Raw genomic sequence first — 14,632 nt, forward strand, 5'->3', positions numbered from 1 at the left:
GAGACACCTGGAAATATAGGCAGTTTTCCAAAATCAGTTCTTTATTGAATTCAACTTAAAAATAATTGATAGACCGGGAGCGGTGGCTCAAGCTTGTAATTCCAGCACTTTGGGAGGCCGAGACGGGCGAATCACGAGGTCAGGAGATCGAGACCATCCTGGCTAACACGGTGAAACCCCGTCTCTACTAAAAACAAACAAACAAACAAACAAAAAACTAGCAGGGCGAGGTGGCGGGCGACTGAGGTCCCAGCTACTCGGGAGGCTGAGGCAGGAGAATGGCGTAAACTCGGGAGGTGGAGCTTGCAGTGAGCTGAGATCCGGCCACTGCACTCCAGCCTCGGTGACAGAGCGAGACTCCGTCTCAACAACAACAACAAAATAATAATAATAATAATAATAATAATAATAATAATAAATAATTGATAAAATCTCTGCATTGCCAATACCACACTTGTAGATTGTATGTTGAATAGCTGATGTTTTGAAACACAGAAATGACTTTTTTTTTTTTTTTTTGAGACAGCGTCTTGCATAGTCGCCCAGGCTGGAGTGCAGTGGTATGATCTTGGCTCACTGCAACCTCCGCCTCCCGGGTTCAAGTGATTCTCCTGCCTCAGCCCCCCGAGTAGCTGGGAGTATAGGTGCGTGCCACCACGGCCAGCTAATTTTTGTATTTTTGGTAGAGAGGGGTTTCACAATGTTGACCAGGTTGGTCTCGATCTCTTGACCTCTTGATCCACCCGCCTTGGCCTCCCAAAGTGCTGGGATTACAGGCATGAACCATCAGTGCCCAGCCGATTTTTCCTAATAATGAAAATTCAGCCATAAAAACATGTTTCTTACCATGACAACTTGGCAAGACTCTATTCCATCCAGGTCTTCCATCATCTCCCATGATACAGGTGAGTGTTGAATAACCTTGAAGAACATAACCAGCATCACAGTAATAGGTGACTGTTGACCCTAATTTATAATCCATTCCAAGTCTGGTGCCATTCATTATATTGCCTGGATCAAAGCAGGACTCTCGGAGTTTTGCTGTAAAACAGTGTTAATATAACATTAATTGCTTTAAAATACAGTTAGCACTCTGTAATACATGGATTCTGCATCTGTGGATTCAGCTAACTGCAGATGGAAAATATTTGGAAAAAACTGTACTGCACTGAATATGTACAGACATTTTTTGTCATTACTCCCTAAATAACACAGTATAACAACTGTTTACCTAGTATTTACATCATATCCTATGTTATTGGTAATCTAGAGATGATTTAATGCATATGGGAGGATATATATAAGTTATATGTTCACATCTGTGAATGTTAGTATCTGAGACGTTCTGGTACCAGTTACCCAGGGATACCAAGGGACAACTGACTGTTTTTTATGGACCTTTAAGACATATTCATTTCTTTTTCTAACCAAGAAGGAAAAAGCAGCAGCACCATTTCTGTCTTTGTTTGGGGGCTCAAAGTACAAAGGAGCCCTTATCCATATCTGACAAATTGCTAATGCATATTTATTAGTAAGATAATAAATAAATTATAAAGATCGTCATAGATCTTCCCATTAAACTTAGTATCTAATGTATATAGTCAAACATAGGGTTTCAGAATTTATTATAAACATTATGTGTGTTATAATCCATGTGTAGGTACTATAAATGAATTACTTTGGGGAAAAAGCAGGACCCCTTACAAAAGGTCTTTATTTAAAAGATCTCCCCACAAGTAATGCCCGTCCTATGTTACTGAACCTAGAAGTGGTTTTTCTGCCTATGTTGATCTCAGTTCATTTCACCACCTACCGCAAAATAAAAGGCCCTATTTCTCTGTCCTGCAACAATTTTTCTTACCCTATTTTCTTCAGTCATTCTCCACATTTTTATCAGAGGTCTCCCATTATAAAATAGCAAAACCCAAACCACAATATTTTTGGACAGATTATCTATCCCTATGCAAAACACTTTCAAAGCTAGAAGTAACAGACAGATTGAAAAATAAAATCCTTTCACAACAGAGGAATTGTTTTCATTGTACCCAGATAGTGAACAAAGAGACTGACAGAATATTTTTAAAATATGTAGAGAAATAGAATTAGCTCATTCATTTTATGGCAAAAGTACTATCACACTTTGTTGTTAACAGATCTGGATGAGACCTTGAGATTATTTCCATTTTGTAATTATTGATTACTTAAAAAATAATAAAAAAAATGTACAATGTAAAGGCCATCACAATAAATCAGGAAAACAAATGTAGTGTTTTTCTACAACAGAATTTGTTTTGTGTTAATAAGAAATCAGAAAGTGGGTATGTCTCTGAATATGAGTCATGGAATCTTTGGAATTTAAGTCAATGATATCTTGGTGTTTGGCTACTACAAACATATTTTTATATCAAAATATAATTGATTACACCAGTAAGAATATGTTTCTTTCATTCATAAAAGTTTGCAAAGAGTTTATTGTACTTTAACATATATAAGAAATAATGATAAATCTGTGCTTTAAGAAGAACACTATATATAATTTCTCCCAATTCAACTAAAGAGGAAATGGTGGAACCAAACATTTAAATAATTTTAATAGAATATCAGAGAAATGAAAAAGGTTCTTTCCCTCTCACTCTCTCCCTTCCTTCCTTCCTTCCTTCCTTCCTTCCTTCCTTCCTTCCTTCCTTCCTTCCTTCCTTCCTTCCTTCCTCTCTCTCTCTTTCTTTCTTCTTTCTTTCTTCTTTCTTTCTTTCTTTCTTTCTTTATTTCTTTCTTTCTTTCTTTCTTTCTTTCTTTCTTTCTTTCTTTCTTTCTTTCTTTCTTTCATTCCCTCTCTCTTTTCTTTTCTTTTCTTTTCTTTTCTTTCACTACTTCAGGGCTCACTACCCTACTAACTCTAGAAATGTAGCAGTGGACAATCAGAAAATGTTCTGGCGCTCATGGAAATTACAGTCTGTTAAAGAGAGGAATTATATTAAATAAAGACTTGCAATTCTGGAACGCTGTGTAAAGGGAAGCATTCAGGAACCTCACTGAAAAAGTGGCATCTAAAGTGAGCATTGAGAGAATAAGGAACAGATTAGGTGAAAAGGCGATGGGAAGTTTATAGGGGAGGAGGTGTGCTGACATGTGCAAGTAGATAAATGTGATTCCTGAGTTCCAAACCAGAGCTAAATGACTTGATGTTCTCCCAAGCACACACATACACATACACACACTGATACATATACACAAAATTTGCACTCCATACATTATACTCAGCTGCTCTATAAAAATTTTGTCCCAAACCATGGAATATATTTACTTTCATATAAAAGACTCACACAACTCTTTTTATGAAAGAACCAGCAGGGTGACTACTTAATTTGGTCACTAAGAATGGGGCTTTAGTGATGCAGGGATTGATTTGTTTATTTATAAAAATAAAACCTTACATTGTACCTTCCCTTAAACAAGCAGGAAAACACAATGTAATTTTTAGAACAGAAACCTGTCATTTACAGCTGGACTTCGTGAAATTGAACTAAGTCCCTGGAGGGTAAATGAAAGATTTAAATTTCTGTTTAAAAGAATTAATCTCGTTGACAAGTCTATTCTCCTAATATTCAGCTTTTGAAAAGTTTGCTTTCTCCTTTCTTGAAGTTTTCCCCAATGTTTCAATAACTGTCAGTGAAACTGTAATGCAAGCATCCTGTTTTTTGAGGAAAGGGAAACATGTTTGACAAATTTAAAAATATTGACTCTGCAACAATTTTACATTGCTAGCCTCAGTTTGAGAGAATGCACTTATCTCGTTATAATGTTTACACACTGTTTAAAATCCTTGGTGACTAGCTTTCTATGAATAATATTGCCTTTGTTTATATCCATGTATGTCGTAGCAATTACACCTGGAAATTTCAAAAACACCTGGAGAATACTTATATAAATGTCTAGGCAGTAGCTGGAAAGCTGATTTTAGTTTCCCAATAAAAATTATGAGGCAGACAAGTTATTAGCATTACTTTTATGCATAATTAATTTTATCTGCTTAATAGTGATTTGCCGACTGAACAGACACTAGATAAAAGAGTATTTTGCCTCCTTACAGTCTCCAAATAAAATATGTCAGAAGATATATTTTAGATCTGCTGCATCTCAAATATTTTAGTTTTATTTTAAAATTATTTCTGCTGAATGTAAATAGATGTATGTATGTGTATGTGTGTATATATATATAAAAGTTTTATTAGAGCTAGAAGTGAACATATACAATAAAGCTTACATCTTAATTTTTAATTAAAGACAATAACAAATGCTGGTGAGAATGGGGAGAAAAGGCAAACCTCGTACACTATTCAGGGGGATGTAAATTAGCACAGCCACTATGGAGAACAGTATCAACAGTATAGAGGGTCCTCAAAATACTAAAAATAGAACTACCCTATGATCCAGCAATCCCACTGCTAGTATATATCCAAAAGACAGAAATCAGTATATCGAAGAGATATCTGCACTCTCATGTTTATTGTAGTACTGCTCAGAATAGTCAAGATTTGGAAGCAACCTAAAGTGTCCATCAACAGACAAATATATATTTAAAAAAATGTGGCATACATATACAATGAAGTAGTATTCTGCCATAAAAAAGAATGAAATATTTGCAACAACATGGATGGAACTGGAGGACGTAAGTGAAATAAGTCAGGCACAGAAAGACAAATTTTGCATTTTCTTACTTATTTGTGGGAGCTAAAAATTAAAAACAATTGAATTTATGGAGTTAGAGAGTAGAAGGATAGTTACCAGAGGCTGGGAAGGGTAGTGAAGATGTTGGGGGAAAAGTGGGGATAGTTAATGGGTACAAAAAATAATTAAAAAGAATGAATAAGATCTAGTATTTGATAGCACAACAGGGTGACTATAGTCAATAATAATTTAATTGTACATTTAAAAATAACTAAAAAAGAATAGTTTGTTTGTAATACAAAGGATAAATGCTTGAGATAATGAATACCTCATTTACCCTGATGTTGGTCATTATACATTGCATACCTGTATCAAAATATCTCATATACTCCCTAAATGTATATACCTATTGTACACCCACAAAAACTAAAAATAAAAAAGGAAAACTTTTCATGTTTTTACTCATTTGTGGTAGATAAAAAATTGAAACAATTGAACTTGTAGAGACAGAGAGTAGAATGACGGTTACCAGAGGCTGGGAAGGGTAAGGGGTGGGAAGTGAGGATCGTTAATGGTATGAAAACAAAGTTAGATAGAATGAATAAGGATCTAGTCTTTGATAGCACAACAGGGTGACTACAGTCAACAATAATTTATTGTATATTTAAAAATAACTAAAAGAGTATAATTGGAATGTTTGTAACATAAATAAATGATAAATGCTTGAGGTGATGGATACCTCATTTACCCTGATAATGATTATGACACATTGTGCACCTGTATCAAAATATCTCGTGTACTCCATAAATATATACATACCTACTATGAACCTGTAAAAATTAAAAATTTTAAAAAGGAAAAATACCACTAATTACTTTTTAAGTGCTATAGAAATCAACATGCTTAAGTCAAGGTATGTGATACATGTTACAAAACATAAAGAAAAATATTTTTACTATCTGGGGCCTCAATGTATATGTCCATTTATTTGGGTGTGCATATTTTTATGTTGAAAATAATGAGATGTTCATTTTTCAATGATCATTATAAACATCAGTACCACTTTGTTAGCCTTAAGAAACTGGACAATTAGACAGGAAACATTTATTAAAATAAGAATAGGAAATAAAGAAGCTGATAAGACAGACCTTTGAGACCCTGAAGTGGGCAATGAGATTTTCCCATAAACTGGGGCGGGGGGGGGGGTTTGGGTTTGAGGACCAGGTTAGAGAATTAATGAGATTGGATCTCGGGAACATTATTATAAGGAAATATTATCTGGTGTATGCAAATAAGACTTGGTGGAATTGTGTCCAAATGGGTACTGGTATAGTAGGTGAAGACAGTGGGAGGGGAAGAAGGATGTAGTTAATAGGATAATTATGTATTTCTCTCTACCTATGCTTATATTTTTCTTTGCCTTTATTCTTAACAGTAACAATAATTTATGTAGTCTTGTGCAAATCATTTTAACAATTAGATTTTCAATTGTGTCCTTTGTAAAATGGGGATAACAATACTTACAGGGTTGTTCTGTAATGTTTTTATTGCATTTATGCATGCATTATCTATATCCTTCCCATGCCTACTCATGAGGTCTAATCATTGAACCTAGAGTAGAGTAAGTGCATAGTAAATAATATCTTTTTTAAAAAATATTACATTTGTAGTTCTTTATCTATGACTGTATAAATCTTAAGTTTTTGGAAGTGATGAAAACATTGAAATAGATCAAGCTGGGGAAATAGGGAAGGACGTATATTTAGCTAAAATAATGGCAAATAGGTTTTTATCTCAATTGCTTAACTACTTGGCTTTAGTAAAGGCTACATGGAGTGTTACCTAGAAAAAGCATTATAAGGTCATGACCAGTTTCCATGAGAAAGAAAGTCGTAATCAGGACCATCTACCACTGGATTTCCAGTGAGATACTCTCACTGCAACTTTTATCACAGTGATATTTAGAAATGTTTTACTAAATATTAATTTACAGTAGAACCTTACTTTATCTCTACAGATTTCCTAAAAGGTTTCTTTCTTTCTTTTAAAACAGGTCACATGTATAAGGCTTTCAGCTTGCAGGTAGCTATTTCTAAGCCAAGTTCTCACGTATAAAATTTAGAACAGGAATACAACTCTAAGGTTTCTTACATTTAAAGAATGTTATTATTCTAATATTCGAATTCTGACTTGATTTTAAAACAGAAAACATCTCTTTGCAATGCTCAAAACCAATCGAGTAACAAACTGAATAACTACTGTGTGTAGGCACTATTCTTGGCACTTAGTGTATAGTGGTGAATGAACAGATAAGGGCTTTCCTCTTAAGAAACTTGTATTTTAGAATATGTGTAGGGGGTTACTGGAGTGAGGGGGATGCACATAGTAAGTAAACTTAAAAATAAATAAATGAATAAATAAGAAAGAAAGTATCAGATATTGACATTATTTGGTAGCAAGTAGAAGATTTTGAAATTAGTAATACAGAAAAAGCAAAAGAAATATAAAGCAAAAAATAAAAGAAAAAGGCTAATAAGTATAAATATACTAAATCCAAGGTATCAAAAAAACCGAAAAAATTCAATTTATGTGCACCTGAAAACAGGCTTTCATAATATATAAACAAAAGTGGTAAAAATTTTAAGAAAAATGGCAAGTTAAGAATAGTAGATTTTACCCAACTATTTCAATAATTGCTAGAACAAACAGGTTAAAAAACGGTGAGAGGATGAATATTTAACAATATAACTAGGGAATTTATTGGATGTATATAAAAAAACTTGCACTCATTAGATGATACAAATTTCTCTCCTAGTACACAAGGAACATAAACGTTGACAATACAATGGACAACAAAACAAATCCTATGACAAGCCAAAGAATCAGAATCATACATCTCTGATCATGCAAGTAAATTAGAAATTTATAATATAATAAGTTATACATTAAAATTTTATTTTGATAGTTTGAAATACTTTTAAGTAGCACTTCGGGAAAGAAAAATCATAATGTTATACTTAGAACCAATTTAGAATAAAATTATGATAAATCTCTACATATCAAAACTTTTGCATAGCAGCTTAAGAGGTTCTTAAAGAAAATGTGTAGATCCAAAGGCTCATTACCAAAAGAGAAAAAATGCAAATTAATAAGCAGTATTGGCTGGGCGTGGTGGCTTATGCCTGTAATCTCTGCTGTTTGGGTGACTGAGGGGTGCGGATCACAAGGTCAGGAGTTTGAGACCAGCCTGGTCAACATGGTGAAACCCCATCTCTACTAAAGATACAAAAATTAGCCAGGCGTGGTGGGGCACGCCCATAATCCCAGCTACTCAGGAGGCTGAGGGATGAAAATTGCTTGAATCAGGGATGCAAATGTTGCAGTGAGCCGGGATCCCACCACCGCGCTCCAGCCTGGGCGACAGAGCGATACTCCGTCTCAAAAAAAAAAAAAAAAAAAAAGTAGTATTTATCTCAAGAAATGAGGAAAAGGATTAGCAAATCTAGAGAAAATAAAAGGGAGGAAATAACATACATAAAAGCAATATTAATAAAAATATTAAACAGTGTTAACAAAAACATGCAGCAGCAAATAAAGTAAGATAAATACTGTGAATATTTTCACGTCAATAAATGTGAAATCATGGATGAAAGGAACTAGTTTTTAGAAAAAGATTTCTTAAAATCTAAGGTAAAAAAGCAAATCTAAATATATTTACAACCATTAAAATTTCACCATCTTAAATCACTGGGTCCGTAGTTTTAGTTCTAGAAAACGTTCAAGAAACAGATAATCCTATCTTATACAAACTATTCTCAAGACTAGAAAATTGAGAATGCTCCCAAATTTAGGCAGGTAGTGTAATCTTGGTATCAAAACCAGACAAGGAGAGTATAAGGAAGAAAAATTATAGCTCAATCAGACGGTACTAAATCAATTTGACAATGATATAGGAGTTAAAAAGAAATTACTTAGGCAGATAGTAGATAGTAAGGTTTTCGTTTTAATGAAAAGCAGCTCTCAAATCACTTTCTTTTCTAACACAGAGCCACCTGTAAAATGGAGTTGCAGACATAGACAGGCAAGCCAGAAACTTGCACAGGTGAAGGCCCACAGTTGTGTCCACAGGAAAAGGCTACCTGGGACTAGGCATGTCCAAAATGGGGGCTCCATCTGCCCTTGCCAAACCTCGAGTACAGTAAGAAGAAGACAATACAGCCCCTGCCAGACAAAGGCTCCTTTTGCATAAGATTAGGGTGGGGCGACCAGCTTACCCCGCACACTAGGTAAATGTCATACCTGGTCAAACTAGTCTATGGGTCCTATGTAATTCAGACACCGCCTCCTCAAGCCTGCTATAAAATCTGACACAGTTAACTGTGGGGCCGGCTTTCCCCTTTCGGCTGCCCCTCTCTTACGAAAAAGAGAGAGTTGTCCTCCTTTGTCTTTTTTTTTTTTTTTTTTTTTTTTTTTTTGCGTATTAAATCTTCGCCCCTAAACTCATTCCTCATGTTTGTCCCTGTCCTTAATCTTCTTGGCGCCAAATGGCAAACCCTGGGTATTTACCTCAGACAACACCACCACTTCAATAATACATTTTTGTAACAGAAAGTAATAATTCAGAGGCAATATACACCGTAGTTAAAACTCGGGACTATAGTTAAAACAATTAATAATAATCGAATGAACTCAGGAGGTGGAGGTTGCAGCGAGCTGAGATCGCCACTGCACTCCAGCCTGGGTGACAGAGCAAGATTCCATCTCAAGGAAAAAAGAAAGAAGGAAGGAAGGAAGGAAGGAAGGAAAGAAGGAAGGAAGGAAGGAAGGAAGGAAGGAAGGAAGGAAGGAAGGAAGGAAGGAAGGAAGGAAGGAAGGCAAGAAAGAAGTCAGTATGCAAAATAGGAAAAAGATGCTCAACTTAATAAAAGAAAAGACAATGAAAACGGCAATGAGATATCATTTAATAAGATTAGCAACTTGCAAGTTTAACAAAAGCACTGGTTTTTAAAAACTGTGGAATTTCTGAAGCTCTCATCCTCTGATTTTTGAAAGTTTAAATTGGTGCAGCTTCTTTAGAGAATGATTCAGCAATACAGAGTTACACTGAAGAGGTTCATAGCCTTTGACCTAGTAATCCCACTCTTAGGTATACAGATGATCTAAAAAGAATCTCACAGATATATTCAAGAGGACATGTAAAAGAATGTTCATTTCATCATCATTCATTTCTGGTAGTAATAAACTAAAACAACCTAAATGTCAATCAGCAGAAAAATTTATATATTAACTTTGATATAGCCATATGGTGGAGTATCATAAAGGACTTAATAAATTAAAGCTATATGCTTCTAACTTTGATAAATCTCAAAAACAATGTAAGGGGCCAAATCAATTTTCAGAAGGATACATACATAATAAAAAGACAAAATTTATATGAAAATAAGAAATATAAAAATATGTACAAGCATAAATACATGGAAAGGATAAGTATCAAATTCAGGATTAGGGGGAATACCAGCATGAAAAGAGCAGGAATGTCTGAAAAATGACCTTGAATGCTCATTATGGTTTGCCTAGATGGTCAGCTAGCCAGGTTGCCACGAATGGTAAGGGAATTATCTACCAGGTGGTTAGAGTGACGTTGTGGTCAAGCTCACTCTCCCTAAAAGAGTTTCTAACCCATAAACCCAAGGTCTAAACTTCCCACAAGCATCTTCTGATACAGAGCAGGTAGCATTTGCAGAAAACCCCAATAAACAGCCAGCACCCTAAACCTCACTGTCTGTGCCAAATGTCCTGTATATTTTCCTACCAACAAGGCCATTTTCCTACTTTTTCTTGTGAAATGAGAGACTTATGGAGGGATCAGGCTTTCTACTGGAATGAAAACTATACTGTTTAAGTCCAGCAGTTACCCTTGACCTGGCATACAGTTCTAAGTGATGACAGAGATATTGGAGGACTCCAAGCATCTGTTTCTTGCTGACTTGTGAGTTTCATTTCCCTAAAAATGTCTTTCTTACCCATATTATGTGTTGTTGTGAAATTTATTGTGACCTCTTATGATAGCCCTGAAGAGACTAACCCCTGTTCCTATGGCAAATGCAAAAGGAGTTTCCATTGTATATGTGATATTTGATTTTTTAAGACAAGAATAAAGAGATCTGAAGCAAATATAGCAGAATGATAATTTTTGTCAAGTTGGCTGATGGATGCTTTGGAGTTCATTATTCTATGTAAGTTTCAGTTATTGAAAATATTAAACAAAAGGTGGTAACAAATCAAAGCATGTATTTTCAGAAATCAGTTGATAACTTGAGATGAATTATCAGTATGCCCTTCATGGACTCAGTAGTTGCAAAATAAATTTAAAGTTTACGCAATCTAAATATAAATCTGTTCCTGTAGACATAAACTACAAAATTTTAGAAAAATATAATTATAAATATCCATAGGCATTCTAATACAATTCAATTAAGCACTAGCAGAAGTATTCTAAAACATTATGACTATACTTGTTTTCCTTATTATGAATATTGACATATTTAAATGTCTGTGTACATTTTCTTAGAGACAGGGTCTTGCTCTTCCAGGCTGGCCTGCAGTGCATGATCATATCTCACTGCAGCCTTCATCTCCTGGGCTCAAGTGATCCTCCTGCCTCAGTCTCTTGAGTAGCTGGTACTACAGACGTATGCCACCCCTCTTGACTAATTAAAAAATAAATGTACAGATGTGCTCTCACTATGTTTCTTAGGCTGGTCTCAAACTGCTGGGCTCAAGTAATTCTCCTGCCTTGGCCTCCCAAAGTGCTAGAATTACAGGCATGAGTGATGGCACCCAACTTACATGTTTTCTGAAATACAATTATCGTCTACTTTGTTCCCTTTATCACTGCAAGTGTTCTCCAAATGAAGGTATTTGACTGAAACTTCAGCTTCTAAAAAAATGAGACTTTTTTTGTATTTTTTGTTTTTTAATATTGTGTGGCTCCAGCCAACTCCTCCAATATACTAATTGGTAATTTGTTTGCCTGATACATTTCCTTTGGTAGTAATTAGGGAAATGCTAATTTCTTTCTCACTAGTAAGAAAGGTCTACTGTGAGAACGCTTTTATGAGATGAACTGTACATAGTCTGCATTTAAAAATGCACATAAAAGTAACCACTAACAATGGGCCATACAAAATTATTCTCCTGTATAAAATATCTATAATTTAAATCATGATACTAACGTGGAATGTTCATATTTACCTTTGTATTCTAGATGAAATCCAGTGTAACTAACAGATCCATCACTCCGAAAAGCCAAATGCATTGTATTTGAGCTGCTTTCTATTCTCTCTGGTAACTTGCTGTCTTGAAAACTTCCAATCAGTGGGCTATTACTGTCTGGTCCATCATAAATATAGAGGAAGTCATAGTTTGGCTCTATGCTAAAACTAAAAAAAAAAAAAAAAAAGAAAGAAAAGGAAGTAGGATAATTATTATTAGGCTATTAATCATAATAGTTACATGATCAAACATTAATTAAGTGCTTAACAATAATAAAAAAACACTGTTAAAATAAGCTAATATAAAAAAATCATTAATATAAATATCAAATAAGCAGGGGAAAAGAAAAAAATTTTGACATTTTTACATATTTTTAAGTTGACATTGTATGCAGAGGAAATAAAGTGATTATAAGACAAAGAGTTAATTGATGAAAAGATACAGGATTTGGAGTCAGAGAATGTAAGTTCAAGCCTTGTTTCTGCCCTTGTTAGTGACACGTTCTTATGCAAGTTACTTTATGCGGAGGATAATATGTATTTTTAAAATTTTTCATCCGTATATTTTGCATCATGAAAACACAAACTATTTTTTTCTTCATAAATAGTACTCCAAAGTTTATGAGCATTTTTATTGCTAAAAAATTTAACTCTATATATCAGATATGGACAAAAGCTGAAATCAAAAGTTGAAATATATTATTTACATTTAAATAACTCAAACGAAGCTTTGCACATTGTATTAGACATTCTTTTTCCTGAAAGTAAATATATTTTCTTCTTTTAAAACCTAATGTAGGAGATATCAAACCAATACACTATCAGAATTACATAATGTGAAAAAGGATATTTTAGCATGTAAATGATTCAAATCAGTTGTGTTAATATTACAAGATTTGCATAATAAACTTGCCTTAACAACCTTCAAAAGTATAACAATTGTCCCACAATGATCATGGAACCCGTATATTTAGAAGTCAGGAGACATGCAATCAATTTCTCTATTTCCTAACTCATACTGTGGTAGAGAAACATGGGGAAAAGGATAGATTAATTTAGGTCAGCAAGAAAAGTCAACCAGTTTATGATATAAAATGAAACCAGTAAAACTTGCCATTGTTAAACATTCATCAGCAGAAAAACTATTTTGTCAAGTTGTATCATATTTGCCTGCATCTAAACAAGAGATTTGTTTGGTGAAAGGTATTATTTCCAAACTTAAAGAATTTATAGAAGTTAACTTTCCACAATTCTCATCCTTTACATATTCATGTACAGGAAAGAAGAGCTACTCGTCTTACTTGTGCATGAAGAGTGGTAAAGAGAGAATGGCAGAGTGCAGAGGTTCCCAGACCTTTTTTATATGTGGGCCCCTCTAACATGAGAAAACTGGGAGATCATCACACTATTATATTTTGTTTAAATTTATTCAGTAGCTTCAAAAATGTAGTTCAATTAACTTATCTTGAAATTTTTCAGTGGATCTGAGGCCTGAATTTGGTAACTGTGGGTTTAATAATGTAGCAGAAATCAGAAGATTAAACTTTATTTCATTACTTATTACCCTTGTTCTGAGATAAAACACGACTTCTGAATTTCATCTCTTCCAACATTAAACTTTGATGTTAATTACAACTTCCTTGTCTGTCTCTGTTGGGAGAATCACTAGAAACAACGACTTTGTAAATGACACAGGAGTATTTATTATGCATGGAAGGCTGAAAGATTATTTAACAATGGAACACAGTATACTTATTTTTAATTTATAGTTTGGGACTAAATCAATACTTGAAGTATTACAACTTCTTTGAAAATGAAATTAAAACAAAAAATATTCTTTTTAACGAAATTTTAGTCTTAGTTGTTATGTTTTTTTTTTTCTGAAAAACTGAAAGGACAGTGCACGCTAATATTACCTTATGTTTTACAAGGTACTTTAATAAATATCAACTCATCTTGCCAATAGTCCTGCTGTATAAGGAAGAGATTATGATTTTCATTTTACCAATGAGTATGTTAAGGCTCTTTAAAGTCAGTGGTCTCCCTAAGGTCACATAATAAATGATAGAGTTAGAAATCAAATTTAGGTCATGGACTTCATGTAATATACCCTTCTACCCTCAAGTTATTAACTAGAATAATTTCATACGTAAACTAAGCCCTGCATCATCCATTTTGATATTTCTCATGTCTGTATTGATGTTTCCTCAATTGAGAAAATGGGGATAATAATAGTATTTAACTTGGGAATTTGTCTTACAACAGGAGCCTGGCATAAAACTAAAATTATCATTGTTGTTGCTTTGGTATTATTAATTAGCAATGCACCACTACAAATTACAAAAATAAAAATTTTATTTATTTACAATTATGCTGAATTTGTATGAGTTCAAATTATCTTTACTTAGGAAAAACTAACTGGCCTTAATATATTAGAAAATATTGAATATTTAAGTTTAACATTTCACATAAATACTAAGAGGCTTTAACATACTGGTGGCAGGACAAGGAATTGTGTTACTGGAGTCAACATACTGATTACATCAACCTTAGACAATAAAGACTGGGGACTTTTCTACTTGGAAAATCATTGAGTTGCTATTACCTAACACTTCCAATGAAATATTCATGGAAAGAGGCCAGGTTTTGCAATGCCAGCTATTAGCCTCATGTGGAAAAATGGAGGCTCA

The 14,632-nt window shown here is 34.0% G+C and overlaps 1 protein-coding gene across 2 annotated transcripts in view; it reads right to left on the reverse strand.

Annotated features, from left to right (window-relative positions):
- The window catches only part of CSMD3 (CUB and Sushi multiple domains 3), a 1,272,067-nt gene that overhangs the window by 273,619 nt on the left and 983,816 nt on the right, over nt 1-14,632 (reverse strand). For both annotated transcript variants that reach the window (XM_008001392.3, XM_008001388.3), the window contains 2 exons: nt 11,923-12,110; nt 847-1,041 (listed from right to left, as the gene is read on the reverse strand). In XM_008001392.3, the coding sequence (XP_007999583.2) occupies nt 847-1,041; nt 11,923-12,110 (383 nt within the window). The remainder of the gene's footprint in view (nt 1-846; nt 1,042-11,922; nt 12,111-14,632) is intronic.

The sequence above is a fragment of the Chlorocebus sabaeus genome, chromosome 8 (assembly GCF_047675955.1).
Source record: "Chlorocebus sabaeus isolate Y175 chromosome 8, mChlSab1.0.hap1, whole genome shotgun sequence".
In the NCBI taxonomy this organism is placed as follows: domain Eukaryota; kingdom Metazoa; phylum Chordata; class Mammalia; order Primates; family Cercopithecidae; genus Chlorocebus; species Chlorocebus sabaeus.